The 22,986-nt window shown below is 51.7% G+C and overlaps 12 protein-coding genes across 12 annotated transcripts; 7 read left to right on the forward strand and 5 right to left on the reverse strand.

Annotated features, from left to right (window-relative positions):
- Positions 1-18: 18 nt before the first annotated feature.
- BD324DRAFT_630031 (hypothetical protein) lies at positions 19-1,530 on the forward strand. Its single transcript, XM_022016284.1, has 6 exons — positions 19-235; positions 272-380; positions 421-715; positions 752-1,011; positions 1,052-1,244; positions 1,283-1,530. The coding sequence occupies exons 1-6, from the start codon at positions 77-79 to the stop codon at positions 1,407-1,409; spliced, it is 1,143 nt and encodes a 380-aa protein (XP_021870192.1). The 5' UTR covers positions 19-76; the 3' UTR covers positions 1,410-1,530.
- A 278-nt stretch (positions 1,531-1,808) lies between these two features.
- Positions 1,809-3,977, forward strand: BD324DRAFT_642745 (general substrate transporter; the record flags this gene model as incomplete). Its single annotated transcript, XM_022017501.1, has 11 exons — positions 1,809-2,047; positions 2,086-2,125; positions 2,173-2,187; positions 2,224-2,546; positions 2,585-2,610; positions 2,667-2,985; positions 3,038-3,345; positions 3,386-3,523; positions 3,607-3,663; positions 3,710-3,786; positions 3,846-3,977. The coding sequence occupies 11 exons, from the start codon at positions 1,809-1,811 to the stop codon at positions 3,975-3,977; spliced, it is 1,674 nt and encodes a 557-aa protein (XP_021870193.1).
- Positions 3,978-4,040: 63 nt separating this feature from the next.
- On the reverse strand, positions 4,041-5,826 carry BD324DRAFT_682202 (hypothetical protein; the record flags this gene model as incomplete). Its single annotated transcript, XM_022019141.1, has 5 exons — positions 4,961-5,826; positions 4,772-4,916; positions 4,464-4,733; positions 4,245-4,422; positions 4,041-4,206 (listed from the first exon to the last, which is right to left on the reverse strand). Exons 1-5 carry the CDS (start codon positions 5,777-5,779, stop codon positions 4,041-4,043), a joined length of 1,578 nt encoding a protein of 525 aa, XP_021870194.1. The 5' UTR covers positions 5,780-5,826.
- An 87-nt stretch (positions 5,827-5,913) lies between these two features.
- On the reverse strand, positions 5,914-8,225 carry BD324DRAFT_630039 (putative hydrolase). The gene is made up of 11 exons (XM_022016285.1): positions 8,060-8,225; positions 8,011-8,018; positions 7,694-7,966; positions 7,526-7,656; positions 7,320-7,485; positions 7,122-7,282; positions 6,987-7,082; positions 6,818-6,949; positions 6,459-6,783; positions 6,252-6,420; positions 5,914-6,210 (listed from the first exon to the last, which is right to left on the reverse strand). The coding sequence occupies exons 1-11, from the start codon at positions 8,139-8,141 to the stop codon at positions 5,945-5,947; spliced, it is 1,809 nt and encodes a 602-aa protein (XP_021870195.1). The 5' UTR covers positions 8,142-8,225; the 3' UTR covers positions 5,914-5,944.
- Positions 8,226-8,347: 122 nt separating this feature from the next.
- Positions 8,348-9,907, forward strand: BD324DRAFT_630043 (hypothetical protein). The gene is made up of 7 exons (XM_022016286.1): positions 8,348-8,690; positions 8,729-9,132; positions 9,172-9,328; positions 9,364-9,433; positions 9,482-9,514; positions 9,552-9,673; positions 9,716-9,907. Exons 1-7 carry the CDS (start codon positions 8,378-8,380, stop codon positions 9,868-9,870), a joined length of 1,254 nt encoding a protein of 417 aa, XP_021870196.1. The 5' UTR covers positions 8,348-8,377; the 3' UTR covers positions 9,871-9,907.
- BD324DRAFT_630045 (hypothetical protein) lies at positions 9,908-10,910 on the reverse strand. Its single transcript, XM_022016287.1, has 3 exons — positions 10,679-10,910; positions 10,284-10,630; positions 9,908-10,243 (listed from the first exon to the last, which is right to left on the reverse strand). The coding sequence occupies exons 1-3, from the start codon at positions 10,851-10,853 to the stop codon at positions 10,124-10,126; spliced, it is 642 nt and encodes a 213-aa protein (XP_021870197.1). The 5' UTR covers positions 10,854-10,910; the 3' UTR covers positions 9,908-10,123.
- Positions 10,911-10,956: 46 nt separating this feature from the next.
- On the reverse strand, positions 10,957-12,312 carry BD324DRAFT_602677 (hypothetical protein). The gene is made up of 3 exons (XM_022013950.1): positions 11,858-12,312; positions 11,613-11,796; positions 10,957-11,575 (listed from the first exon to the last, which is right to left on the reverse strand). The coding sequence occupies exons 1-3, from the start codon at positions 12,093-12,095 to the stop codon at positions 11,017-11,019; spliced, it is 981 nt and encodes a 326-aa protein (XP_021870198.1). The 5' UTR covers positions 12,096-12,312; the 3' UTR covers positions 10,957-11,016.
- A 126-nt stretch (positions 12,313-12,438) lies between these two features.
- Positions 12,439-13,403, forward strand: BD324DRAFT_521844 (hypothetical protein). The gene has a single exon (XM_022012990.1). The coding sequence runs from the start codon at positions 12,712-12,714 to the stop codon at positions 13,297-13,299; it is 588 nt and encodes a 195-aa protein (XP_021870199.1). The 5' UTR covers positions 12,439-12,711; the 3' UTR covers positions 13,300-13,403.
- On the forward strand, positions 13,286-13,756 carry BD324DRAFT_581492 (signal transduction histidine kinase; the record flags this gene model as incomplete). Its single annotated transcript, XM_022013507.1, has 2 exons — positions 13,286-13,425; positions 13,477-13,756. Coding segments are annotated over 2 exons (420 nt in total), but the record flags the coding sequence as incomplete, so codon positions are not given.
- Positions 13,757-14,111: 355 nt separating this feature from the next.
- Positions 14,112-16,045, reverse strand: BD324DRAFT_521824 (hypothetical protein). The gene is made up of 11 exons (XM_022012989.1): positions 15,776-16,045; positions 15,621-15,738; positions 15,575-15,581; positions 15,502-15,527; positions 15,359-15,451; positions 15,185-15,301; positions 14,957-15,134; positions 14,821-14,898; positions 14,686-14,771; positions 14,513-14,598; positions 14,112-14,456 (listed from the first exon to the last, which is right to left on the reverse strand). Exons 1-10 carry the CDS (start codon positions 15,957-15,959, stop codon positions 14,523-14,525), a joined length of 963 nt encoding a protein of 320 aa, XP_021870201.1. The 5' UTR covers positions 15,960-16,045; the 3' UTR covers positions 14,112-14,456; positions 14,513-14,522.
- A 118-nt stretch (positions 16,046-16,163) lies between these two features.
- On the forward strand, positions 16,164-16,493 carry BD324DRAFT_630059 (hypothetical protein). The gene has a single exon (XM_022016288.1). The coding sequence runs from the start codon at positions 16,251-16,253 to the stop codon at positions 16,434-16,436; it is 186 nt and encodes a 61-aa protein (XP_021870202.1). The 5' UTR covers positions 16,164-16,250; the 3' UTR covers positions 16,437-16,493.
- Positions 16,494-19,507: 3,014 nt separating this feature from the next.
- BD324DRAFT_642750 (hypothetical protein) lies at positions 19,508-22,835 on the forward strand (the record flags this gene model as incomplete). The annotated part of the gene is made up of 12 exons (XM_022017502.1): positions 19,508-19,833; positions 19,874-19,900; positions 19,938-19,958; positions 20,008-20,117; positions 20,153-20,189; positions 20,228-20,613; positions 20,649-21,031; positions 21,071-21,334; positions 21,372-21,770; positions 21,809-22,454; positions 22,492-22,596; positions 22,765-22,835. 12 exons carry the CDS (start codon positions 19,508-19,510, stop codon positions 22,833-22,835), a joined length of 2,775 nt encoding a protein of 924 aa, XP_021870203.1.
- Between the last annotated feature and the right edge of the window lie 151 nt (positions 22,836-22,986).

A 22,986-nucleotide genomic window follows, 5' to 3' on the forward strand; every position in this document is an offset into this window, starting at 1 on the left:
ATTAGCTTCTCTCTCCAAAACTCCATTCGATTGACGACTAATCCATTGAAACCATCCACTACTAGAAGACATCATCATGCCCCCCATAGCCACTCAGACTGTCACATCTCCAACCAATGAGGAGCGAAATGCTACTCTGAAACTCCGTGGATCGTCTCCTCCCTCGGAAGCTTCGTCTGGTCGATCTCGCTTGACTGCGCCGATGCAGTATCAGGGTCTGCTGGACAAGTACGAGGTGAGCAGGAAAGACGACTAGCAGCTTACGAGTCAGAGTTTCGAGCTCACACCTTCGCTGGGCAGAGAGTTCAAGGATCTGCAATTGACCGATCTGCTGAAGGCTCCGAACTCTGATGCACTCCTCGCGGACCTCGCTGTTCTTAGTGGGTGACTAACCATGGTGTCAGTCGTTGACCAGACCAGTCAGTCGCCGCGGTGTCGTATTCCTCAGGGATCAGAACATCTCCAGCGAAGACATGATGGAGCTGTCCAAGCGGTTGGCTGACGCGACCCAAAGACCGAGGGAATCAACTCTCTCCATTCATCCCCTCGAATCAGATACTGCGCCTGAGATTATGGTCGGAGGAAATCCCAAGACGACGGACATTTCAGCATCTCGACAGCGAAAATCTGGAGGAATCTCAAGATTTTACGATGACGTCTCTCGATGGGCTAGTCAGGCTTTCCATACGGATATCAGCTTTGAGAATGTCCCTGCGTGAGTGGGTTCCGGCAGACATGGCTGATTTGGCAGGGATTACTCCATGCTCAAGATCAACACGCTTCCACCTACGGGTGGGGATACCATGTGGATCAATACCTATGATCTCTTAGACAAGATGTCCCCTTCGTTTCAGGAGTATCTGAGTACCTTGGAAGCTGAGCACTCGGCCGAGTTCTTCCACGACGAAGCCAGGAGACTGGGTATCAAGATTCGACCAGAGAGGGAGCGAGGTCATCCTCTGAATAAAGGGGACCACTTGACTGCCGTGCACCCAGTCGTCCGAACAAATCGTACGTTGTGATCGACTATTCCTCAAGCTCATCTGAACAGCTGTTACTGGATGGCGAAGCATATATCTCAACAAAGGGTTCACTAAGCGCATCCTCGGTGTCACGAAGGATGAACACGACATGATCTTTGACTATATCAACCGTGCTGGATTCCAAAATCACGATATCCAATGCAGATTCCGATGGGGCAAGGGATCCGTGGCTATTTGGGACAATAGGTGTACATGGCATTGGTGAGGACCGTCTTACCAGCACTGAACTGACCAGTCAGCGCTACGTTTGACTATGAAGAGGAGCGAGCGGGAGAACGAGCGAGCTCAATCGGCGAAGTACCGTACTTTGACCCAAAGAGTGTGAATCGAAAGCATGGTCTTGCTCAGGAGGGCAAGGCCTGGTGATAGGTAGTTTTTGAGAATGCATGTTGTATTGACTGGATAGGCCGAGCTGCCTTCATGCAGTCCACCCCAATGCCTCGAACTATAATGAGTGCGATGAGGTTGACGCACGGCTCAGTGACCGCCACCAAGGCTTAAGTATACATATGACAAATGCGCTCTGCTACCTGGGATGACCCTCACCGGCTTAGTCACCGGTGTCATCAATTACGTTTGAGCCAAGCACGCCATTTTTCGGGTTTGAATTTCCCAGCCAAAAATACATCATCTCATCCAGGCAGGGAGGGATGCTGCGACCAGAGAACCGTGTAGGGGGAACTGACATCTTTGGGCTCCTGACCCTGTCCGTCCATTCTTTCCAATCCCCAAAGTCCAGTGGTGGACACAGCCCAAGGTCTAACCATGTCCGAGGTCTTTTCTGCTCAACCTGAGCACGGCGACATGGAACATAAGGTTGATCGCCACTATGTGGAGTCCCTGGATGGGGAGGCTCAGAATGCTCTTAAATGGTCTTCTGTCAAGGCAGAAGCAGAGCGCGATGAGGACTATCAACATAGCCTGACGCTCGCGCAATCACTACGGATCTACAAGTCCGCCGTGTTCTGGTCCATTGTGGCATCCTTCTGCATCGTTATGGAAGGGTGAGGAATGGTACCGCGAAGTCAAAGGCTGACATCAGGTATGACACGCTTCTTTTAGGGTCTCTGTTCGGACTTCCAGTGAGTCCACGCCTAGAGTCAAATCATGCGCTGACTTTGGCCCTCAGTCCTTCAAGGAACACGTGAGAGCCGGATTGCAGAGGCCTCGCTGACTTCAGTTTGGTCACAATTACGGAGGCAAAGCGGGTTGGCAGATTCCAGCACCGTGGCAGGCGGGTCTGCAACAAGGGGCCAATATCGGATCTTTTTTCGGAGTCTACCTTGCCGCTTTAGAGGTCGACAGATGGGGTTACAAGAAGACCATCCTCGGCAACTTGGCCTTCCTCATTCCTCTCATCGGACTCGTAACGTTTGCGCCGAACAAGGGAGCTTTGCTCGCTGGCGAGATCCTCTGTGGTATTCCATGGGGAGCGTTCTCAACGCTTGCCGAAGCCTACGCATCAGAGGTCTGCCCATTGTCACTCAGAGGATACCTGACGACGTGAGTCACGACTCAAAAGTATGAGCTGACTGGCTCAGATTCGTCAATCTATGCTGGGTCATTGGCAAGTGGCACCCGGTCATGATTTATCCAAAGAAAAATGCTGATCGACCTTTTCAGGCCACCTCGTCGGCGCTGGCATCCTTCGTAAAGCAGCAGCCATGGACGGTATCTGGGCTTTCAGAATGCCATTCGCTGTTCAGTGGGCCTGGCCAATTCCTCTGTTTGTCATACTCTTGTTCGCACCTGAATCGCCGTGGTGGCTCGTCCGTAAAGGACGGCTTGAGGAGGCCGAGCGATCGGTTCGAAGACTCGCTCCAGCCCAAGAGAAGGACCAAGCCAAAGACTCAGTATCTGCCATGGTCAGAACCAATCAACTTGAGATCGATGCCAGTTCCGCAAACACAAATTGGCTCGCATTGTTCAAGGGAACAGACCGGTGAGTGGGAACTCCCCGCAGGATGTGGCACATCTGAGCAAATATCCCCCAGACGCCGTACGGAGATCTCTGTCGTCACTTGGACCTCTCAGATCCTCTGCGGCCTTCAATTTGCCAACTACTCGACCTATTTCTTTGAAGAAGCCGGCCTTTCCACCCTTTACAGCTTCGATATGACTATTGGACTCTACTCTGCTGCCTTTGTGGGCACTTGTCTCAGTTGGGTTTTGATCTCTCACATTGGTCGGCGGGAGATCTTCGTTACGGGTCTTGGTTGTCTTGCAGTAGGACAATTTCTCATTGGCGGATTATCCGTAGCAGCGGATCATGGTGACAATGGCGCGAGATGGGGCCAGGCTGGTATGTCACGACTTGCCGAGTCTGGCTCACCCATTTTTAGGCCTGATGGTTGTTTGGCTGTTCACATATGACTTGACGGTCGGTCCTCTGGCCTACGCCATTGTCGGAGAGACGTCTGCCACGAGGTTGAGGAACAAGACCGTCGCACTCTCACGGGCAAGTTATAATGTCTTTTCTGGTGAGTCTTGGACAACCCAAGTGGCTGGGCCGCTGCTCTGGGGCGGCCCGCACAGTCAGGCTTTGTTGCTCATCTCAATATAGTTGCTTTCGGTGTCATGATGCCTTACATGCTTAACCCTACGGAGTGGGGCTGGAAGGGTGAGCCATCGACTTCTTGTACTCGCTGAGCTCATGCCCTCAACAGGCAAGATCGGGTTTTTCTGGGGACCTATCTGCGCGCTCTGCTTCTTATGGGCATACTTCCGTCTGCCCGAGATGAAGGTGGATTTGCGATTTGCGGCACTGTGTTGGACATGACATGTGCTGATGATCCATCCTAGGGACGGTCGTACTACGAGCTCGATATCCTCTTTGAGCGCAAAATCCCCGCGAGAAACTTTGCAACCACATTTGTTGAGCACGATGCGGACGAAAATTATCGTCGCGAAAGGGGCGTGACGACGAGAGAATAGCACGACAAAGTATGTATATCGGTTTCGTTTACGGGAGTGAATGGCAACATGTATAGGGATCTTTCACCTGAGTCTGTCTGCTATCCTACCGTTGTACGAGGGTGGTCTCGACAGCGCGGTGTACAGTGGCAGTGTCGACACCGATCTTGCCATCATGGGCGTTGTTGACATGTGCACCATGGTAGCTTGGCGACGGTATCGAGGGGGTACAAGACCTCTACCGAATGTCCTGCAGTGTTTGAGACAAGATACTAGAGACGAACTTACACATCCACATGGTTTGAACAGATCAACGCGACGATGATATTCAGTAGGTGGAAAGCGAGAATACTGAAAGCCATGTCTGAGAATCCACGTAGAGATTGAGCTTCGTAGGCTGCCCACGGCAACTTGCAGCCTGGTAATTGAGCTCTTGGATAACATTGCTGAGAGTACGCCGCGTCGTCTGGGAGGATGAGAGTGGCATTCCGAGAAAGCTGGACTCACGGTACGGGGTGTAGTAGCCACAACATGAAAGCTCGTTTTGAATTGTCAACCGATCTTTGTCCGAGAAGGCTCGACTCCAAGCTTGGTTTAATTTCCTATCGAGTTGGAGGTTTCCTCTCTTGTATGCCGTATACCCCACAATGGCCATGGAAAGGAAAGTAGGCCAGAGGAGGAGGTTGTAAAAGGCGAGTATGGGTCGAGAATTTAGCAAGATGCCTGTCAGCCCCACCAAAAACGAGAAGATGCAGAGAACAGAAGCCAGCGTGAGGACTGAGGATCAGCGAGGGGTAAATTCGGTCGAGACGTACAGATGACAATGTCTGGATCAGACACCATCGTCACGCTGCTGTCGGCTTTTACTGAAATCATCAGCCCAGTCCAAGTCCACTCTTGCTCACTGCGCAAGACGATGAGCATCGCCCAGCACATGCCTGCCAGCCCATATATGAGCACCTGCGTAAATGAGCTACAATCTCCTCGTTCGTCTGCTGATTTACACTCAGGATGGAGACTAGCAATATCCACTTAAATAATGTCCACTCTTCATCTCTCCCACCGACGTTGGACATTGGAAACTTGGCGACGTGTCGAAGATATGCTGTTGTATCCTTGCCAGTTGATCCTGGTGCGCCATGGTTTGTTTCGAAAGCCTCGGTCTCAGCCCTTTTCTCCCCTGCTCCGAGATGCCTTGCTTTTCGTAGGAGCGATTGCGAGGTCTGACTAGCAGTTTCAAAAGTCCACTTGGACATCATATTTGGAGCTCTGAGAGACCGTAAGAGTCTCGTGGGCTGTCGTTCCTTCCCCTGTGCACCATCGTCTATGGGTCTCCCGCTGTTCCAAACGAACGGATTTCTAAGCGTGAAATGACTGCTAGCGATGCTTTTGGCCGGCTTCAATGTCGTCGGCTCGTCGACATCAGCATCTTGGACCAGCTTCGCAATGTTTAAGGGCAGCGGCGGGACAGGCTGGTTCAATCGAGATGTCGTTGAGCTTTGTGCCCATGTGTACCGACTCGGGTAAGAGCCAGGATCTGGAGTACTTTCACTCCGGCGAACCGAAGTGGATACAGGAGGACGAAGGCTCTGCCGACCACCATCATCGGACTGGGATCTTATTTGGGGAGTCGCTGCGAGAGAAGGGATAGAAGTTGGTCTGACGAGCCGGATGGTGGGAAGTCGGGCGAATGCTTCGGAATTACTGCCGGCATTTGACCTCGTCCCAGCGGGCTCCGAATGAGCGCTTGGGACAGGGGAAGTGGCCACTGGAGAATTCGGGTTGGGGGAGCGGCGCCGTAGTCCTTCATCGACGCAATTCATGGTAGACTTTGTACGCGTTCATGGTAGTTGCGGAGACATGCAACAAGATTATGTTGTTGACACCAAATCAAAGACAATATGGCTGTCAGATGTCTCACAAAATCAGTCGCGTCGGATTGGTACATGAATTCAAAGAACACCTCACGCATGCATTTCGATAACCGCTCACAGCAAATAAATTCTGCCCTCGAATGGCTCAAGGTCTAGTACATCTGATGCCAAACTAGAGCCCTCTGCCTCAGATCCGTTGCTGATGAGAAGCTTGGCCTTGGACACGTCAATATCCTTTGGGATGTTGAATGTGGATTTTTCGCCGCGTCCAGTGCCCCGGGCCATGTTGAGAATGACCAACAACTTTTCGTTCTTCGTCTTGTCATCCCGGACGTAGGCATAGGTAGATTCGTTGTCTTCATCAATGGGAACAAAGATGCCTAAAAATCGCATCAGCCAGTTGCCAACGCTGCACACCCACCATAAATCAAAGCCTCGTACTGCTTGCGGATCCGGAGCATCTTCTTCCAGAAAGCCAGGACAGATGCATCGTCCTTCGATTGAGCAGAAACGTTCCACTCTTTATAATCATCATGTACTCGCATCCAAGGCGTTCCTTTGGAGAAGCCGGCGTTGTCCGAGTCATCCCACTTATAGTCAGCAAAGGCCTGCACGACACTGATCTCACCTGCATCGGCGTCCTTCCGTTATCCCGCGCCGTCTGTCGCATGTATTTCAACACATCGCTGACGTCTGGATTCGCCTCTCCAGTTGCTTTTTTTCTGTGTTGACGTTCGCCCTCAATCTCTTGGATCGTCTCAATATCTTTGTATTCTTCTTCACCCCAAGATCTGGGCACGTTGCAGAGACCCCATTCCTGCCCTTGGTAGATGAAGATAGTGCCGCCGAGGGAACAATGGAACATGCTCAATAGCTTGGCAGATTTGGCGCGGTCCTCGGGATGGTCAGAGGCAATACGTGAGATTGTGCGGGGTTGATCATGGTTTTCCAGACTGGCAATCAGCTTTTATGTGATGTGACACCCACTAGTTGGAATTCCATCCACCCTCCTTCTCCATCTCGACCTGCCAGTGGTTGAAGACCTTCTTGAAATCTGAAAGCTTCCAGTCGAAATTGGCCGTTCGTCCAAAGCCCCCTCGTCCACGGTCGAACCCTTGGCTGCGAAGGTTAAAAAAGCCAGCGTGCCGCAGCTCACTGATGGAAGTGGAATACCATCTGCAGTTCCTTGTTACTAGGAATGGAGTATGGCGCGAATGCAGAAACAGGCTCATCACCAGGGCATTCACCCACGCTTTGGAGGTCAATTGTGCATTTCTAAGAGGTCGCTCACCAGAACAAGTCGTATTGCTCCAACACCTCCTTGTACATTTCCTTCAGGAAATCATGCACCCGTGGCCGGTTGATGGATAAGTTTCCAAACGGCTGGTATTCCCTGCTGGGATCGACAATAGGAGCATCAGGGAAGCCCGGCGCTTTGGAAGTGAAGTTGATCTTTGGTGTCAGAGAACGCTGTCAGATCTGCACTTACGACATCCATTCGGAACCCATCGCAGCCCTGCTTCATCCACCAATGCATCATATCCCATATAGCCTTTCTGACCGTCGGATTTTCCCAGTTCAAATCGGGCTGCTCTTTGAGAAAAGTGTGACAGTACCACTGGTCTGTGGTCTCGTCATACTCCCAAGCTGGTCCACTGAGAGGGTGAGATTGACCGGCGACAGATTTGGACTCACGCTCCAAAGATTGACTTCCAGTTATTAGGCGGTTTCTTCTCACCTTTCTCATTGACTTTGGACGGTTGCCAAATATACCAATCCCTTTTTGAGTTGTCAATTGAGCTCTTCGACTCTTTGAACCACGCATGCTACTGATCAGCCATGGATCATATGGACTGATCCTACCTCATCCGAGGTGTGATTCACAACGAGGTCCATGACGAGTTTCATGCCTCGTTTGTGGAGTTCATCTCGCAGCTCTTTCCAGTCATCAAGCGTTCCATATCGCTTGTCCAACGCTTGATAGTCACTTATGTCGTACCCCATATCTGCCAAGGGCGATTGATAGATTGGCGAGAGCCAAAGAATATCCACGCCGAGGTCCTTGAGGTAGGGCACTTTGCTTGTGATTCCCTTGATGGTCCCGAATCCAGATGATCCATGATCACAGAACGATGCCTAGAAAGGTCAGTGGATATCGGGCTGTGAGCATCCAAACCAACCGGATAAACTGGGAAAAGTCAGCTGCTTGCATGGTACTGCATCACCCACCTTGGTATACGGTCGCGGACTTCCACCAAGCTCTGTCGGACGGCTTCTCGACTTTGGGAGCGAGGATCTGATTGCTGCTCATGCTGTGTGCTGGTTATCTGCCACTATGTATCACAAATTCGTGCAATGATGTATGCTCAAGGCGATGGCTGCGAGACCCACTCACTTTCACACTTCGCCCGACGTCCCCCCCCCCCCCTCCGCAAAGTGCGGGCCGACGATGCGGAAAAGCCGACACGAGTCGGTCACCGTGAGAAAGCTAGAGCAAAAAGATCATCGCTTGGCCTACTAGTACTAATCTTTGCGACTTCGTTCACCATGGTCGACGCCTCGGACGCCGGTCCTTCGACCTCATATACAGCCTTTAGAAAGACCGAGAAACACTTCAAGAATCGGTCTTCGCAATCTCGATTACCTACGCTTTACGCTTGTGAGGCATCTCGAGCTGCACTGGACGTTTCGCGACCGGACAGGCAGGAGGACGATCCCGTGTGGCAGGCGAGTTGGTGGGGTGCTGAGCAACAGAATGTGAGAAGGCGATTTCAACGGGATAAAGGCAAGAGGCCAGAGCTTTCAGAAGTGCCGAGGGAGGTGAGATGTGGATCGAAGACGGGCTACGTGGTATCTGAGGGTGAGGCCTGCTCTCTCAGACCAGGAGCTGATGCAAAGGTTGTATCCTCTTACCTGGATATCTAGACAATGAGGCTCAGCTCGACCTGCTGGAAGCCGCTCTCTCACAATACACACTTCCTCCAAATCCGTTGAGTATATCGACGCATTACGACCTGCCACCAAACCTCTTTGAAATGTATGCCAATGAGTCTAAAGAACTCATCCCAACCCTTGCACCCTGCGCGGAAACTCCTGAATCGACAGGTAAAGAAAAGCCTGCGGAGAGGTGGATAGGCAGGAAGACGGTCGATACACCCGCAGGCCATGTAGTTGGATATGAAGAGATATTGTCGAAAAATCGACAGTGGACAGCGGATCCGCCTAGCGAAAAGCTCGGGAGCAAGACCGCCGGGGAACTCATGAAGGAAATGAGGTGGGCTAATCTTGGTTGGGTATATCAGGTAGGTCTGTGACGGGACCACTGAAGCTGATGCCTGTAGTGGTCTGTCAAGTCATACGACTTTCGCCCTGATAGTCCCATTACATTTCCGCCGAATCTCTCCACGTTGTGCGTCGAGGTCGTAAAGAGCGTTCCATGGGATCATGTCCTTAGCGCAGACTCAAACGTCGGCCACAAGGCCTGGGTCAACGATTATGGTATGTGACTGTTCTTAATTCATAGCTCACGCCAGTCCCCGATACCGGTATCGTAAACTTTTATCAGACGAATGACACCTTGATGGCACATGTTGATCGAGCAGAGTGAGGCGAGGAAATCGAATTCGCGACTTAGTCTGACTTTTTTGGCAGACTTGACCCATCAAGACCTCTAGTTTCTGTCTCGTAGGTCGTCAATCGCAGATCCAGCGCTCAAATCCAGGCTCGGTCACGCTTGTGTCTTTCTCCTCGGCACTTCGTCTAGGGATGACCAGCCTTTACCTATCATTCTTCGATCTGGCGATGTCCTCGTCATGTCAGGGACGGGCAGGCAGAACTATCATGGTGGGTATCCCAGGAATGAATTTTCCCTGAACCTACTACCAGGGGTTCCACGAATCATGGAAGGCACGCTGCCCAGTCATTTTGAGCCGTCCGAGAAAGACTCTGTCGCTTTATCCGCGGCGAAACGGTGGATTCACGGTGGAAGGATCAACATCAATGCAAGGCAGGTCTTCCCACCGGGATTCAAGCGTGTGTAGCGGAAGGTCGTTATGCATGACGCGCGAGTGAGCTGCTACGCAGGTTGGCAAGATGGATGCCAGTGGACCCATTTGCCGTCACCCTCCATCTTGATATCTTGTACTTCGGACGGAGACCCTGTCCCAGATTCATGTTGTGGTGGTATCCAGCCGGTCTGTATCGGTATACCGTCATGAGGGTGGAGCCGCCTGTTGCAGAAGAGACAAGGATGGTCTGCAATTTCTTGTAGAGCTTTCAGTCGCCACTGTGGTATCAGCTGGTGCGACAAGATGGACTCACAAGCAGCTCGGGAAGTGATAAACGTAGATTGGTCAGACTCCGACCGAGGGCTCGTCTTGGTGGTTCAATGGAGAAGGAATGCAACGGGGGCGGCTAGACAAGTCAGGTCAAACGACATATGGTGGGCGCTCACATTCGGATCGGAGCCTGTATACAGCTTGACACACTCCACTTGAAGCTTTGACTCGTCCCCTGGACCAGGCAATTGCTTCAGAAATATCCATGCGGAACCATATGAGCTTAGATCGACCAGTAACGTCGCATTTTGGACCACTACCGAGCTAGAGCCATATGCATCGATACAGTCTCCGACTGTCGAAGCATTAGCGAAAGGGGATTCATCCGGTATGCGAGGTCTAGATATCGGACGAGGAGTCTTCGAAGGAAGTGAGGTGCTAGGTTTGGAATGACGTTTGGGAGGGATGGGGATGGAAGGCAGTGGTGGGAGATGTGAAGGACCAGGAGGATCTAGATTGTAACCTTGATACGAGTGTCAGTGGTATTCCTCTGTGTGTGGGGACGACATACCTGCACCACCATCAAGCAATGTCTGCTTAAATTTGTCTAAACTCTCTCTTCCTTGGCGGGATTCGTTCAAGGTTAGGTATGCAGTGGAGGATGTACCCAGCAGTCCTGATGGGTGAGGAAGCGATGGTAAGGGCTGAATAGGAGCTACTGGAGTGGAAACTTCTTCCGTGGTCATGTCGACGTAAGAGAACGTATGGAAAGGTGAAGATTGCACAGAGTTGAAAGATTCGCCTCAGCAAAGAAACAACGATAAAAGACCCGAGATCTCGGCTGTCATTGACTCTGTAGCTCATCCATGCATGTACATTTTTCGTTGATACTCCTCATCTGTGTCTCCTTTACACGGTAAATACTGACATGACGTTACTTCCCATCGTCCACCACCAACCTCTATACAGGCTCTGCCATCCTTCTTCGTCGATCAATTTCCTGGCACAATCCACCATCCCCTCATATGGGTCTGTCGTAGGTCTCAAGCCAATGACATCCTCATCTGTGCCGGCATATGTGACTCCGTCTGGTATGTCGTCACCGTCTGCACCTTCCGTCGCGGAGACGGTTGTGAAAGTGGCATTGTTGGGCTGAATACTCAATCGCGTAGCGACGACTTCGAGGGGTGCCAGGTAACCTGTGGCTAGACCTTGGAAGAGGAGGAAAAGAATCCATCGCCAAGCTGAAATTTTGACGTCTTCTGCATCCTCGAGAGATGAGATCCCTAAAAGAGTCACGCGCATTGTGCGTGCGAGCAATGTGACGCAGAGAGAATGGACGGAGGTAGTGGCGAGCAAACCCGGGGTCAAGTAGAGTCTGACGGGAGATGATAGCTCGTAAGAGGACAGAAGGATCTTGAGTGATGCTCTAGGGTTATTGGGCAGTCTATACGGCGTGATGATAGACCTGTCAAGTCAGCGGAAATCGTTGAGATTATACCTACCGGTTGATGATGATTGTCATGGGGAGACTGATCAAAGTCAAGACAATGGTGAAGAGTGCCATACGGATTCCGCCAGCTTCTGGAACAGAGTATGTGCCCTTAGGGCCGCGTGTGGATGATCCGCCGACAAAGATGATCGAAAAGATTGAGATGAGCGTGACGTACAAGGTCATTGGGGCGGCGCCTGGGTACTGTGTCAAAAAGGTTTTCCTGTGGCAGAGGGATTACTGTGTAGATCGACTCACCCTTGTACAGCCCATACCACCCTTCTAGCCTCTTCGTCCTTTTCAAAGTCCCAAACAGCGTCGTCAAGGTCGGTCCCACTCTATTTTCTGTCCCCTCCAACCCAACGGCTCGAGGATTATAATTGGATCTGAGCCTCACTAAAGCACCTTGGAAGGGCATCGTCATACCCACCATCAGAGCCATCAGGCCGATCATCATGAGCGACGCTACAATGAGCGTCACAATGAATTCGAACATTGCAGAGGAAGTGAACGAGGCAGTCAGGACAAAGGGGGCGGGTTGAGGGGCCTGCTGAAGGCGTTCAGAGCGTCACGGAGTCAAACCAGCTTGTGTTGTGCTGTCCTGACAGAGGTTAAGGACGAGATGCTTTCTGATCGAAGTGACTGCTGCACTTTACTTTGGGATTTGACGACGTATGGTGTAAGAATCAATGTTGAACGCTTGCTAGCTTGACACGCAGCAGACTGACCCGCTTCCGTCTGCGTCTCGACGCCGATTGGTGCCTATTTTGGAAAAATAGGCGTGACGGCTGTGCTGCTGATGACATCAAAAGACCCCAAAGCGCCTCATCACCCTCCCTCTTCCAACCCCCCTTCTCTCGCATTCTTCCTCCTCATTTAGCCTGTAGTAAGCTGCTCCAGCGCTCGTCGTGCAGCTGCGTACACCTGAAGAGCGACGTTCACGATCCATAGCAGCCGTGTGCGGATTCAATTACCCCCTGGCTCGGCAGACAGCCCTCAGTGCGACTATACACGTCGACGCATTGACGCGGAATTTCGGATTCCGCTACACATCCCATTCAAACCCCCCTCAATCCTTTGCAATCTTTTGATTCCTCACTCTACTCTTCACCATGACATCCGCAACAGCAACAACACCTCTTGGAAAGACTCGGGATGACTCGTCGACACCTAATGTGACACCTGCGTCTGGGCTACCCGATGCCGCAGCTGGATCTAAAACCAGAGATGCATCGTCAGAGGCTAGCACGTCTGTTCCCCCACACCCCTCAGAGACAGAGAAGTCCAAGGTCACAAACGATGCCGAGGGTGAGGGTGACGCGGATGAGGAGGATGAGATCAGCTTTGCAGAGGTGCGCAAACATTTCTTCGTTGTACGATACGGGCTGATGATCGCGTTTTCACATTCCTTGTTGCTCGCACACGACCCTCGATGTGTGATTGCTCCGATCTCTTCGCGCTCTTGTCTTCGGAATCTCGATCAAATGACCATAACATCCCTGTTATTTGGCCATCGCGACCGACAATTAATCATACCATGTCCTGGCGCGCCCACTGACCCCCTCCCCGCGCGTTTCATACTACGCACTTGCCGCGGCGCATGGACATCCGTTGGCGTCGACGATACGATGCTATCCGGCGATTCGGCATCTTCAGGCGGATCTCCCACCGGCTCCAAAGACATCGGACGGGATCATTGACGAGGAGACATTCAGCCAGATTCGCGAGATGGACGATCCGGATGACCCAGAGTTGTTCTCAGCCGGAATTGTTTTCGGTTTCTTTGATCAGGCAGAGCAGACATTCGGGGAGATGCGGAGAGCAATGTGAGGGTTGATCTCTGCGATGGAGTGTAATCTGACTCAGTCTCCCACAAGCTCTGAGAAGAATCTCGAACAGCTATCTTCGCTGGGTCATTTCCTCAAGGGATCCTCTGCTGCTCTTGGCGTATTCAAAGTTCAAGCGATCTGCGAAACCATCCAGAACAATGGAAAGATGCGGGATGAAGTTCGAGACGAAAACATCACTTCCGAGGACGCACTGAAACGGATCAAAGACCTGTTGAGAAATGCCGAGCTGGAATATAGAATCGCCAAAGCTTGGTTCTTAAAGTTGTACCCTGATGGAGGACCCGAAGGGGGCGACGAGGAGGACTGAGACGGAGGTACAGCGGAAATGTCAACGATCACGACAGGTCTCATGTAAGGCGGAATGGGTGGAGCAGGGCGTAGCATTGGGGCATTGCGACATCCGAAGGCGGTTTGGATGGCGCATGTCCTACTCTCAACATAATTTTCTTCCTTTCGACCAAAAAAGGCCCCATTCACTCTGTTTTCTGGTTTCTCTCCTCGTTCTCTCTGGCAGTATTCTAGATCTGTAGCATAGACAACAACACTAGTCGTCGTTTGCTCTCACATGCAGGTTCCGCCATCGCGGAGTACGTATTTTTTGGCCAGACTATCATCACCTTGACCCCGCAGCTGCTCTGAGCAGATTCTTGAGCGATGAGTCTTTCCCGTGCCTCCCAGGTACTGGAACCGCTACGCCAGATGTAGGTGGCTGAGTCTGTTGTCCACGCGGTGGCAGAGGGATCGGAGAACGATCGGGTCCGGGGGCAGTTGGCGTTGGTGGCGGTGGCAGCTTAGTCATTTCCCTCCCGGATGACGAAGCTGGCGGTTGATTTCCGGTGTCCAGGTCCGATCTTGCTTTTTGAAGTCCTCTGCGACCAGGTGCAAGATCTGGGAGATCAATCTTGGACAAATAGATCGCAATATTGGGTGCAGACCAACTGGCGGATTTGACCCTTTTTACAGTGCCGGAGGTCGAGTCCTGAACAGTCAAAGTTTCGATCTTGGGGCTGAGAGGAGTGTTTCAGCCGCGATTGTGCAATTGTGCAAGAGGAGGAAGACTCACGGAGGATCGTCTAAAGAAATTGGTTTGGGAGGACCGCGTCCGAGGGATGAAATCGACGTGGGGCTTGGCGATTTCGTAGGCTCCTCCTCAATAACATACTGTTTCAGCTCGTCCAGACCCTCGCGATGACGGAATCTGATGGTCATCAGACACATCACACAGCCTTGACTCACCTTGTTACGCCTAGAGACACTTCCAGAGCCCGCTGCGTTGCTTCGGACGCGCGTGTACGGATCACGATGAATAGGACATGGGGGTCCTGCACTCATCAGTACCTGGTCTGGTAAACATACATTGCGCTCTCTTACCTCTAGCAGCCATACAGCACGAGATACATGCTCATCGATACTGGAATTGAGACTGACGAGAATCTCGTTTGGGTTCTCCTGAATTCAAGATCAGCGAGAGGGGACTATAGCGTTGACAGCTCGAGTCAAGGCTGACCGGTTCGAAATCGTCCTCGCTGATGACTCGCTGTGGGGCATTAAGTGTCTGGCCTGATGCCGAGGATCCTGTCTTCTGACCAAAGACAGATGCCCCAGGGACGATAGAAGCATCCGGAGCAGGTGAAAGTGAATTGCGCTGATTCCGACTGTCCATATCGTCGAGGAATGACATGAATCTGCGCGGTTTTGTGAGCTTATTTACTCGTTGGGTTTTGATATCGCTTACGTCGCTGTTAGCAATGTCTCTAGCCCACGAAGATCCTTGATCTCATCCGGAAATCGATCGATATTGTAATGGAGGATCTGGAGTCGTGCAGGCTCTTTCTTGTCCGCTTCTTTTGCCCTGCAGTCGAGTATCAGCCATCACATTCGTTACTATGGATGCAAGGACCCAGCTTACAGGCAGATCTCGACTCTAGGATCAGGCTTTCGATCAAGCGAGCATATGTATTCGGATCCGCGGGAGAAAGACCGAGTCCAGCGGAATTTGTTCCTGAACGCTCATTAGGACTATGTCAAGGAATGCACGCATGCCATACACACCCTTCGAATGTAAAAGTCCATTCCTGCTGAAAGTCAGCCGTTGAGCCAGATGCATGGTAGGTAGAAACCTCACAAAATTGCTGAGCTCGTCAGTTCGTATCTCTCAGGGATAGACGTACATCTTGCCGGTGAACTCGAATGATATGTCCTCGTCTGGGCCATGAAGCTGTAAACTCTTGCTTTTGCTTTTTGTACTCTCCATACCCATGGAAGCGAGTTTCGCACCGCTCAGGTAGTCTGCACATCAGAGATGGCCTGCATAAGTTCGACTCACCGTAAATAGCCGCTGAGTATACTTCTTTATCCCTTGGCTGTTCTTTCACCCTCGCGAACCGGGGAGTTTGAGCTCGGGGACCGTCCGTCGGACCATTGTAGTTTTCGACTAGCTCGAGGACCTTGGGGTCTGCTAGTGAGGGCACGAGGGTGAGCGAGTAGCATGCTGCATCGCGTAGGGACATATTCAGTACAGTTTCTGGGAGTAGACTTCTCGATGACTGTTCTGAAAGATAAGGTCGAGGAATGTAGTAATGGTTGAAATGGTAATACTTCAAAACAGGCTGTGCAAGTCTTTCGTTTCAATTCCGTCACCGGTTTCAGCCGGTCCGATGGACGTGGCGACGGCAAGAGCGAAGAGTAGAGGCCACCTTACTAGGACAATTGTATATACAATGCATGGTATGATTGTTACGTGTAGAGGCATGAGTAGTCCATTATAATCATCATATGTCGTATCCAGATCGTCAATTATCATGCGGATCTATCCTAGTACCGCTCTATCACTCCATGTCTTCTGCCTCCGCCACGAGGTCGGAAGATGGCTCGTGTCCCTACTTTGCATCGTCCTCCAGCTTGGCCATCTCGACTTTATCCGTCTCAAAAGTCGACGCCCACTTGAGCACCCTGTCGTGGACCTGGATCCTATTACCATTGTGTAAGCATACGAACATGGCCTTGAAACTAGAGTCTCAACTTGTTCATACTGAAATTCCTTACTTCGAGTGTGTCCAAGCTAACGGCACGGGAGAGCGCGACGTAGGTTTGACCTTGTATCATCAGAGTTTGTGATAGCGCCCTGATAGAATCAGCTCACCACTTTCAAAGATCTTCCTCAAGTCCACCCGGACCCGCTCGATAGTCTGACCCTGACCTGGATGTGGTCAGAAAACTCCCACTGATTCCATCCCTACTCTTGTGAATTGTCAGGGCCTGACAGTCGTCAGGAAATTGCCTTTCTCGTGATCAACTCACCCAAGCAAGGATCAGAGGTACTTGAATTCTCGAGGCCTCGGCATTGCCATTCGCATTGATCACATCCGCAACAGAGATAGCGATGCAGATTCTATCCTTGTGCGGACCTGAAGCGAAACGCGACCGATCAAATTGAACGACGGGATATTCAGTCGTCATACAGATCTTGGTCTCCGCGACAACTTCCTTGCCGGATCTATTGAGTACAAAGATGCCTTCTTTTCTTGCCTGATCAATAGTCTTAAAATCGATCACGCGACCTGATCACCGCTATCAGTCTCACTATTTCCATGAATGCAGGCCTCACCTGTCGAACCATTGACCAGTGTTCCATCCTGCACACGGCCAGCAGATCAGCCTAAAGCGGAGCGAACCCGGTGGGATCACTCACTCCTACGTTCTAAAGGTCAGGTCAGCACCTCGTTTTTGATGTTAATCTCCAACCCACCGTGACGAGCATGACAAAGGCTCCTATTTTTAGCCGGACATCATCGGGCCAGATGGTGTTCCGATCCAATAGCTTTGTCGCCGCGTCCGGCGTCAGCCTATGACCATTTGAATTGACGCCGGGACGATCGACTGCTTGGAATCTGTGCTCCGCTCCAGGCAAGGCGGCAAGTCGAGCATTGTTGATGGCGGCTACCTCATGTTTGGAAGGGTATCTGGAAAATGCTGTTCAAGAAGAGTCCAGAAGTCTCTGAAGACACTCACAATCCTACTGGTTCCGAGCCTGCTCCATACTGCACAGTCCGATCACACTGTTTCAAGAGCTTGACCTGATCCATGGTACAACGACCTTTGCGCATACTGTCCAAAAGCTCGACAAATCGGTTGTCCCTCTGCCGAAAAACTTGGGTAAGACACTCCATGTTCTGCATTGGGATGACGGCACGCCAGCATTTCGCCTCGAAAGCAAATCTTGGAGGCGGGCCGTTATGGCGCGGTACAGGCGGCAGCTGGAAGAAGTCGCCAGTGAGGATAAGCTGAGGGAGTCAGTAGGTTGTCATCCCCAGATCATATACCTGCAGACCACCAAAGGGTTTGTGGTTTTCTCGGACGACCTGGGCCACAAAGTTCAGCTTGTCCATTAACTCGCCATCTATCATCGAGACTAGATATTCAGCACATACTAAGCACTCCTGTACTGACTCTCATCTATAATCAGGGCCTCAGAGGTTTGCCATCGCTCCTTGGCAGAGCGATAATTTTTGACAATGCCTGCCAGTTTGGATGCTTCTCCAATTCCCAGCCCAATGCCAGCCCATGAGTGGAGCGTACAGCCACCTATATTTCTGAGAGCTCGACTTAGCACAATCAATATCTCAGGCGGCGGCCACCTCACACGGCCGCAGCCCCAGTGCTGGCAGTGATTCCCAGCTTGCCCCTTTCGACCCTTCTGACCGCGCCGGGCAAGTCAAATGGATCAGGACCGTCTCCAGCATGATAGTCTCGCATCTGTTGGTCCAATTTTCCTTGTGCGGCATTCTTGCGCTTCTCAAAGTTTGAAATGATAGCCCTCAGCAGGACTGACTTGCCGGTACCCGCGGATCCCGAGAAGAAAACGCTTTCGCCTTTGAGGACCCGGTTGAGGATCCTGGCCTGTTGGGATGATAATTGTGGGTCGCAGATAGAGACTTCGGCCGACGGAGCAGTGTCCAAAGGGCCTTGCACCAACGTGGACGGGACGATGACAGCGTCTGGCTTCATATCCGGCGGCTCGCGCTTTATATACGGTCCAGAAGTTTGTTCGGATTTGGCATGGGAGAACGGAAGCACGGAGCGCAGCATCTGGCTCGCGGATTGGAAGAAGGATGCAGGCTGTGGAATTGGATCACTCTTATCGCTGGAAGACAGCATCGCATCGTATTTGACGTAAAATAATGGGTCCAGCTTATCGTATCGGTCGTCCTGCAATGAACTATCTCGATTCAGGTTTTGACTGCCAGACATGTGGGTGTCAGCGAGCCAAGTGGACGAGGAAGAGGGTGTCGAGGGAAAAGAGTGGTTCATAGAAGCCTAGAGAAGATGGTCTTGTCAGCCCCTGTTGAAGTTACGTGAACACACCTGGCTTGAGGTACCATCGCAGCGTTTCGGTAGTGAACATCCGCACCAAGCCTATAAGGGGTCAGCCGTTTGTGCAGATGATAATGTGATTGAGCTGACTTCTGCCTCTCCTTGACTGTTGAATGATTTGTGAAGAGCCTTAGGGAAATGGTTGACCTGGCCGGGCCTCGCTCAGCGATACTCTCGCCATCTTCCACTTCTTTACAACTCACCTGTGCCTCCGCCTCGCTCCAGGTAGGGTAGACCCCCGGCACTCTGCCTACTTTCACAGCGTAATATTTCTGCCTTCTAGATTTGCCAGTCCTCGATACCGCCTCGGCTTTGGGCATGACTGGCCTGAGTGGTGTCACGGCATGAAGATTGAGTTGCAGAGCGATTGTGCATTGAACAAAGGTCTGATACGAGCGCGACGGCTGAAATCTAGAACAGTTTACGTAATTGGGTGTTTAATTCTGGAGCGGCGGGTGACTTTCGTCCGACAATAGAATTGTGTCTCTCTTTTGTATATCCACCTGGTGTTGACCATCGACGTATTCGTGGGGCGTCAGTTGGCAGAGTACTGGCTCGATACCATGTCTGCACTGGCATAATCAAGTGGAACGAGCCTCCGACGTGCAGTCTAGAATCACACCGCATTGACCCCTTTGGACATTTAGATTGTCAGCCACCTGGCCGACGTCGACTGTGGACCGCGATGGCGGATCTATCTCAGCATACGAACTATACTGGAGCCTACTCTGGCCTCTTGGATAACCTGTGGGTCACGCTGGCCATCGCTGGAATATGCCTGGTGGGCCACGAGATAGAAGTGCACATACCTCGAAGGCATGGAAAACAGGGCACGTTTAGGCGGATACCTGTGAGGGTGGTGCATGCGGCCGGAGGAGCATGGAGAAATTGGAGGTCAAAACGACGGAAAGACAGAGATCAAGTCGAGCAAGGTACTGTGGTGGAAGAGAAGGAGCAAAAGAAGACGCCCAGGGAGAAATTGGGATCCAGAGAAAGTTGGGAATTCGGATAGTAGGTGGGAGTGTGAGTGTATCCACTGACATTGCCGCAGTATCTTTCAACCAAAAGCATGGAGACTGTGAGTCGAAAGATGAACCCTGCTAATGTCGCTTCAGCAACCCTGCGCCACCAGCACCGTGAGTCCTTGCTACATGCCCGACGTGCTCGTCGTTGATGACATCATAGTCGTTGGCCATTGGCATGGATCGTGTCCTCGCTTCGCATCAAGGAGCGAGATATGCCAGAGACGTGTGGCATAGATGTGACGTTACATATGCGCTTCATTCGTGGCTCCTGTGAGTGGTGCCTTATGGCGTCGCTCACCTTGAAGTCTTCTACGTCCTCCTCCAAGCCTGTACTGTGCTACCGTGAGCTCAGCATAGCCGCAATGTCGCTCATCCCGCAGAATCCTCCTTCCCGTTCACGTCCATTATGCACCCAGCGATCTCAAGAAGTCCTCCATGCTTCGAGCGGGCATATCATCACTAGTGAAAGACTCTGGGACACGCTGGCTCTGGATCCATGCGTTTCTCATCTGGTGGGTCACCATCACCTGGACCTTGACCCTCTTGTGGATCACTTGGGGAGGACTCGCCTACCGTCGGAGGGAGAATAGAAGGCTAGAGAGGTCTCTGAAACATAGCCGAGAGGCTCTTAGTGCGCCGGTCATGGTTACTGCACCGACAAAGGAGGGGAACGAGACAGCCAGACCAGCTGTGCCGCGAGGCGCAGATGAACCAGAAGGCGCCAAACGGTTTCGAACTTTGATTGTTGAAAATATCCCGCCTGACAGTGAGCCCTGATTGACGACTTTGCTGACACAGTAGTGCGGAATGAGGATGTTCTGAGGGACTATTTCGATCATTATCTAGAGCGTCATCGTCTCAGATCGGGTGAAATCACCCATACCGCAACCTGGGTCAAGAAGCAGGTCGAGGAGAAACAAGGTCAAATCATGCGCCACGTCCACTTTCGACCATCGGAAATGTTTAAAGCCAAGCCATCGCCTGTACCTCCGATCGCGATTGCGATCGGAGACTCTCAACCGATGACAAGGGGAGACACTGAGCAGACTTTCGACGTGGTGGATCATGATTCAGCCGACGGGATGATGGAAAGCGAGGTCGATGAGATTATACTTGTCAGGAAGCTTGGCGCGGTGCAGAGTTTACGTGCGAGAAGGAATGCTGTTCTCAGGCAGCTTGAAGTGGTGAGTTAATTCATACAATCCGGAGCTAAAGAGTCGCAGGCGCATGTCAAACTTGCGAAACGTGTCCTGAAAGCGGTGGCTGCTCATCAAAAGAAGCACAGTCGTCCAGAGAACATGTACACCCAGCTTCGTCCGGTGCACGACATGGACGCAGGCTTAGACGCTCTCAACGGCCCTCGAGACGAGCACCTGCCGACGGGATTGTCCAGAGAAGAGCGTCTGGACAGATTGACAGCAGCTCTGGGTGGTTTTGTCGCAGATTCACCAGAGCAGTTGGGCGAGAGCTCCGAGACTGTCTGGGATGTGAGTGGATGTTGCTCGGTATAGACTGATGCGACAGATCCTGCACGCACTGCCTCGTGCTTTATTGGATCCTTATCAAGCCTTGACCCACTTGAAAGTCACCTCGTTCTTCCGTGATCAAAACGCGCCTTTAATCGATTACCTCACCACAAAGCTCAATTACTTATCCCACCGACTGGACGCAGCCCGTGACAAACCCCTGTCTTCTTACAACCCTTCGTCGACCGCTTTCGTTACATTTAGAGACGCTAGGACGGCCAGACTAGCACACAAGCTGCTCGAGTCCCATCCTACCCGGACACTAGCGTGTCGGACATCACCTGCCCCAGACTGGACGAATCTACTTTGGCCAAGGCTCTCGATGAGTATCTATCGCTCAGAGTTTGTCAGGAAGTGGGTCGTCCAGGTCGGCGTATGGGTCTTCACCTTGCTCTGGGTGAGTCAGCCGCGAGGGCTTCTGTACTGATGGCTCAGATCTTCCCCGTGTCCTTGCTCTGCGCTCTGTCCTCATTCAACAACATCGCAGGCTTCTTCAAACCTTTGAGAGCCTTCTTGTCCGCCCATCCTAAAGCCGCTGGCGCCATCAGCTCCTTGGCTCCTGTCATTCTTGTTGCTGGTCTGACATTGGCGATCTGTCCTATCTTGCTTGTGATTGCCAACAAGGCCGAGACAATCAACACTAGATTGGCGATTCACAATTCGGTAATGGAGCGGTTCTGGAAATTCCTCATGGTCAATGGAGTTGTTTTCTTTGCGATCGGACAATCAGCTATCGAAGCGTATCTGACTGCATTCCAGAACCGTGATTTTGACCCTTTACCGGTGGTCGCGTCTGCTTTCCCTACCGCAGCACCGTACTTTGCGTCGTATATCCTCCTACAGGTTGCCATTCAACCAGGTTTTGAAATTTTCCGATTTGGTCTGCCGACCATCGTCTACGTCTTTGGCACCCGTGTGTCCATTATTCCTCGCCAACGTAACGGGAGAACCGAGTACCCCACATTCAGTCACTTTTCGCAGGTGCCTCTTCAGTTGCTTCAAGGTGCCATCATGCACCTGTTCATGCTGCTCAACCCGCTAGTCATTCCCTTCGCGCTTGTGTACTATGGCATGGTTTATGGTGAGCTTGAAGTCGAACAATTTTGGCTGACTAATAGTCGTATGGAAACGGCAATTCACGTACGTGTATGGCAGGCTATACGAGAACAATGGGCGGCGTACGAGTATACGGGTTCTCCGATACGGCCTAGACGCCCTTGCCTGTGAGCTCACGTCAGAGAAAGAGAGACGATCGCTGACTTTTCTCAGTGGCTCAGGTTCGTCACCAGTATCTAATGTATCGTGCTAACTGTTCCAGTTTGTCCTCTTTGCCTTCTTCGTCCTGAGTGAGTTTGACGATTGGCAACTATACAGTGCTGACACGCATCTAGATAAGGCCAAAGGCAACGCAATCGCCACAGGTGTCTTGTTCTTCTTGACCCTAGGCGAGAAACTCATGTGAGCTTTCAGCGCTTGTATGACTCCCTGTGCTCACCTCACCTAGCATCACCCGCGCTTTGATCCGTCGTCATGATGAGTGAGCGCCTCCAGCCTAAAAATCTAGCTTCTGACTGACTTGACCAGTCTTGACGCCGAGCAAGCCGATCTCATCA

Source organism: Kockovaella imperatae, assembly GCF_002102565.1.
Source record: "Kockovaella imperatae strain NRRL Y-17943 chromosome Unknown BD324scaffold_9, whole genome shotgun sequence".
In the NCBI taxonomy this organism is placed as follows: Eukaryota; Fungi; Basidiomycota; class Tremellomycetes; order Tremellales; family Cuniculitremaceae; genus Kockovaella; species Kockovaella imperatae.

Coding starts and splice junctions, on each gene's coding strand:
- BD324DRAFT_630045 (XM_022016287.1), bottom strand. CDS start 10,853: ATGACCACGGAAGAAGTTTCCACTCCAGTAGCTCCTATTCAGCCCTTA. Junction 10,631..10,678: donor ATTGCTTGATGGTGGTGCAG/GTATGTCGTCCC, acceptor ACTCGTATCAAG/GTTACAATCTAGATCCTCCT. Junction 10,244..10,283: donor ATACAGGCTCCGATCCGAAT/GTGAGCGCCCAC, acceptor TGACTTGTCTAG/CCGCCCCCGTTGCATTCCTT.
- BD324DRAFT_630043 (XM_022016286.1), top strand. CDS start 8,378: ATGGTCGACGCCTCGGACGCCGGTCCTTCGACCTCATATACAGCCTTT. Junction 9,133..9,171: donor ATCTTGGTTGGGTATATCAG/GTAGGTCTGTGA, acceptor TGATGCCTGTAG/TGGTCTGTCAAGTCATACGA. Junction 9,434..9,481: donor GCACATGTTGATCGAGCAGA/GTGAGGCGAGGA, acceptor CTTTTTTGGCAG/ACTTGACCCATCAAGACCTC.
- BD324DRAFT_630059 (XM_022016288.1), top strand. CDS start 16,251: ATGCGGATCTATCCTAGTACCGCTCTATCACTCCATGTCTTCTGCCTC.
- BD324DRAFT_521824 (XM_022012989.1), bottom strand. CDS start 15,959: ATGTCCCTACGCGATGCAGCATGCTACTCGCTCACCCTCGTGCCCTCA. Junction 15,739..15,775: donor ATACTCAGCGGCTATTTACG/GTGAGTCGAACT, acceptor TCTGATGTGCAG/ACTACCTGAGCGGTGCGAAA. Junction 14,899..14,956: donor GCGAGGACGATTTCGAACCG/GTCAGCCTTGAC, acceptor TCTTGAATTCAG/GAGAACCCAAACGAGATTCT.
- BD324DRAFT_521844 (XM_022012990.1), top strand. CDS start 12,712: ATGACATCCGCAACAGCAACAACACCTCTTGGAAAGACTCGGGATGAC.
- BD324DRAFT_602677 (XM_022013950.1), bottom strand. CDS start 12,095: ATGTTCGAATTCATTGTGACGCTCATTGTAGCGTCGCTCATGATGATC. Junction 11,797..11,857: donor GTGGTATGGGCTGTACAAGG/GTGAGTCGATCT, acceptor CACAGTACCCAG/GCGCCGCCCCAATGACCTTG. Junction 11,576..11,612: donor ATGACAATCATCATCAACCG/GTAGGTATAATC, acceptor CTGACTTGACAG/GTCTATCATCACGCCGTATA.
- BD324DRAFT_630039 (XM_022016285.1), bottom strand. CDS start 8,141: ATGAGCAGCAATCAGATCCTCGCTCCCAAAGTCGAGAAGCCGTCCGAC. Junction 7,657..7,693: donor TGAATCACACCTCGGATGAG/GTAGGATCAGTC, acceptor GCTGATCAGTAG/CATGCGTGGTTCAAAGAGTC. Junction 7,486..7,525: donor TGGAAGTCAATCTTTGGAGC/GTGAGTCCAAAT, acceptor TCACCCTCTCAG/TGGACCAGCTTGGGAGTATG.
- BD324DRAFT_630031 (XM_022016284.1), top strand. CDS start 77: ATGCCCCCCATAGCCACTCAGACTGTCACATCTCCAACCAATGAGGAG. Junction 381..420: donor CGCGGACCTCGCTGTTCTTA/GTGGGTGACTAA, acceptor TGACCAGACCAG/TCAGTCGCCGCGGTGTCGTA. Junction 1,245..1,282: donor AATAGGTGTACATGGCATTG/GTGAGGACCGTC, acceptor CTGACCAGTCAG/CGCTACGTTTGACTATGAAG.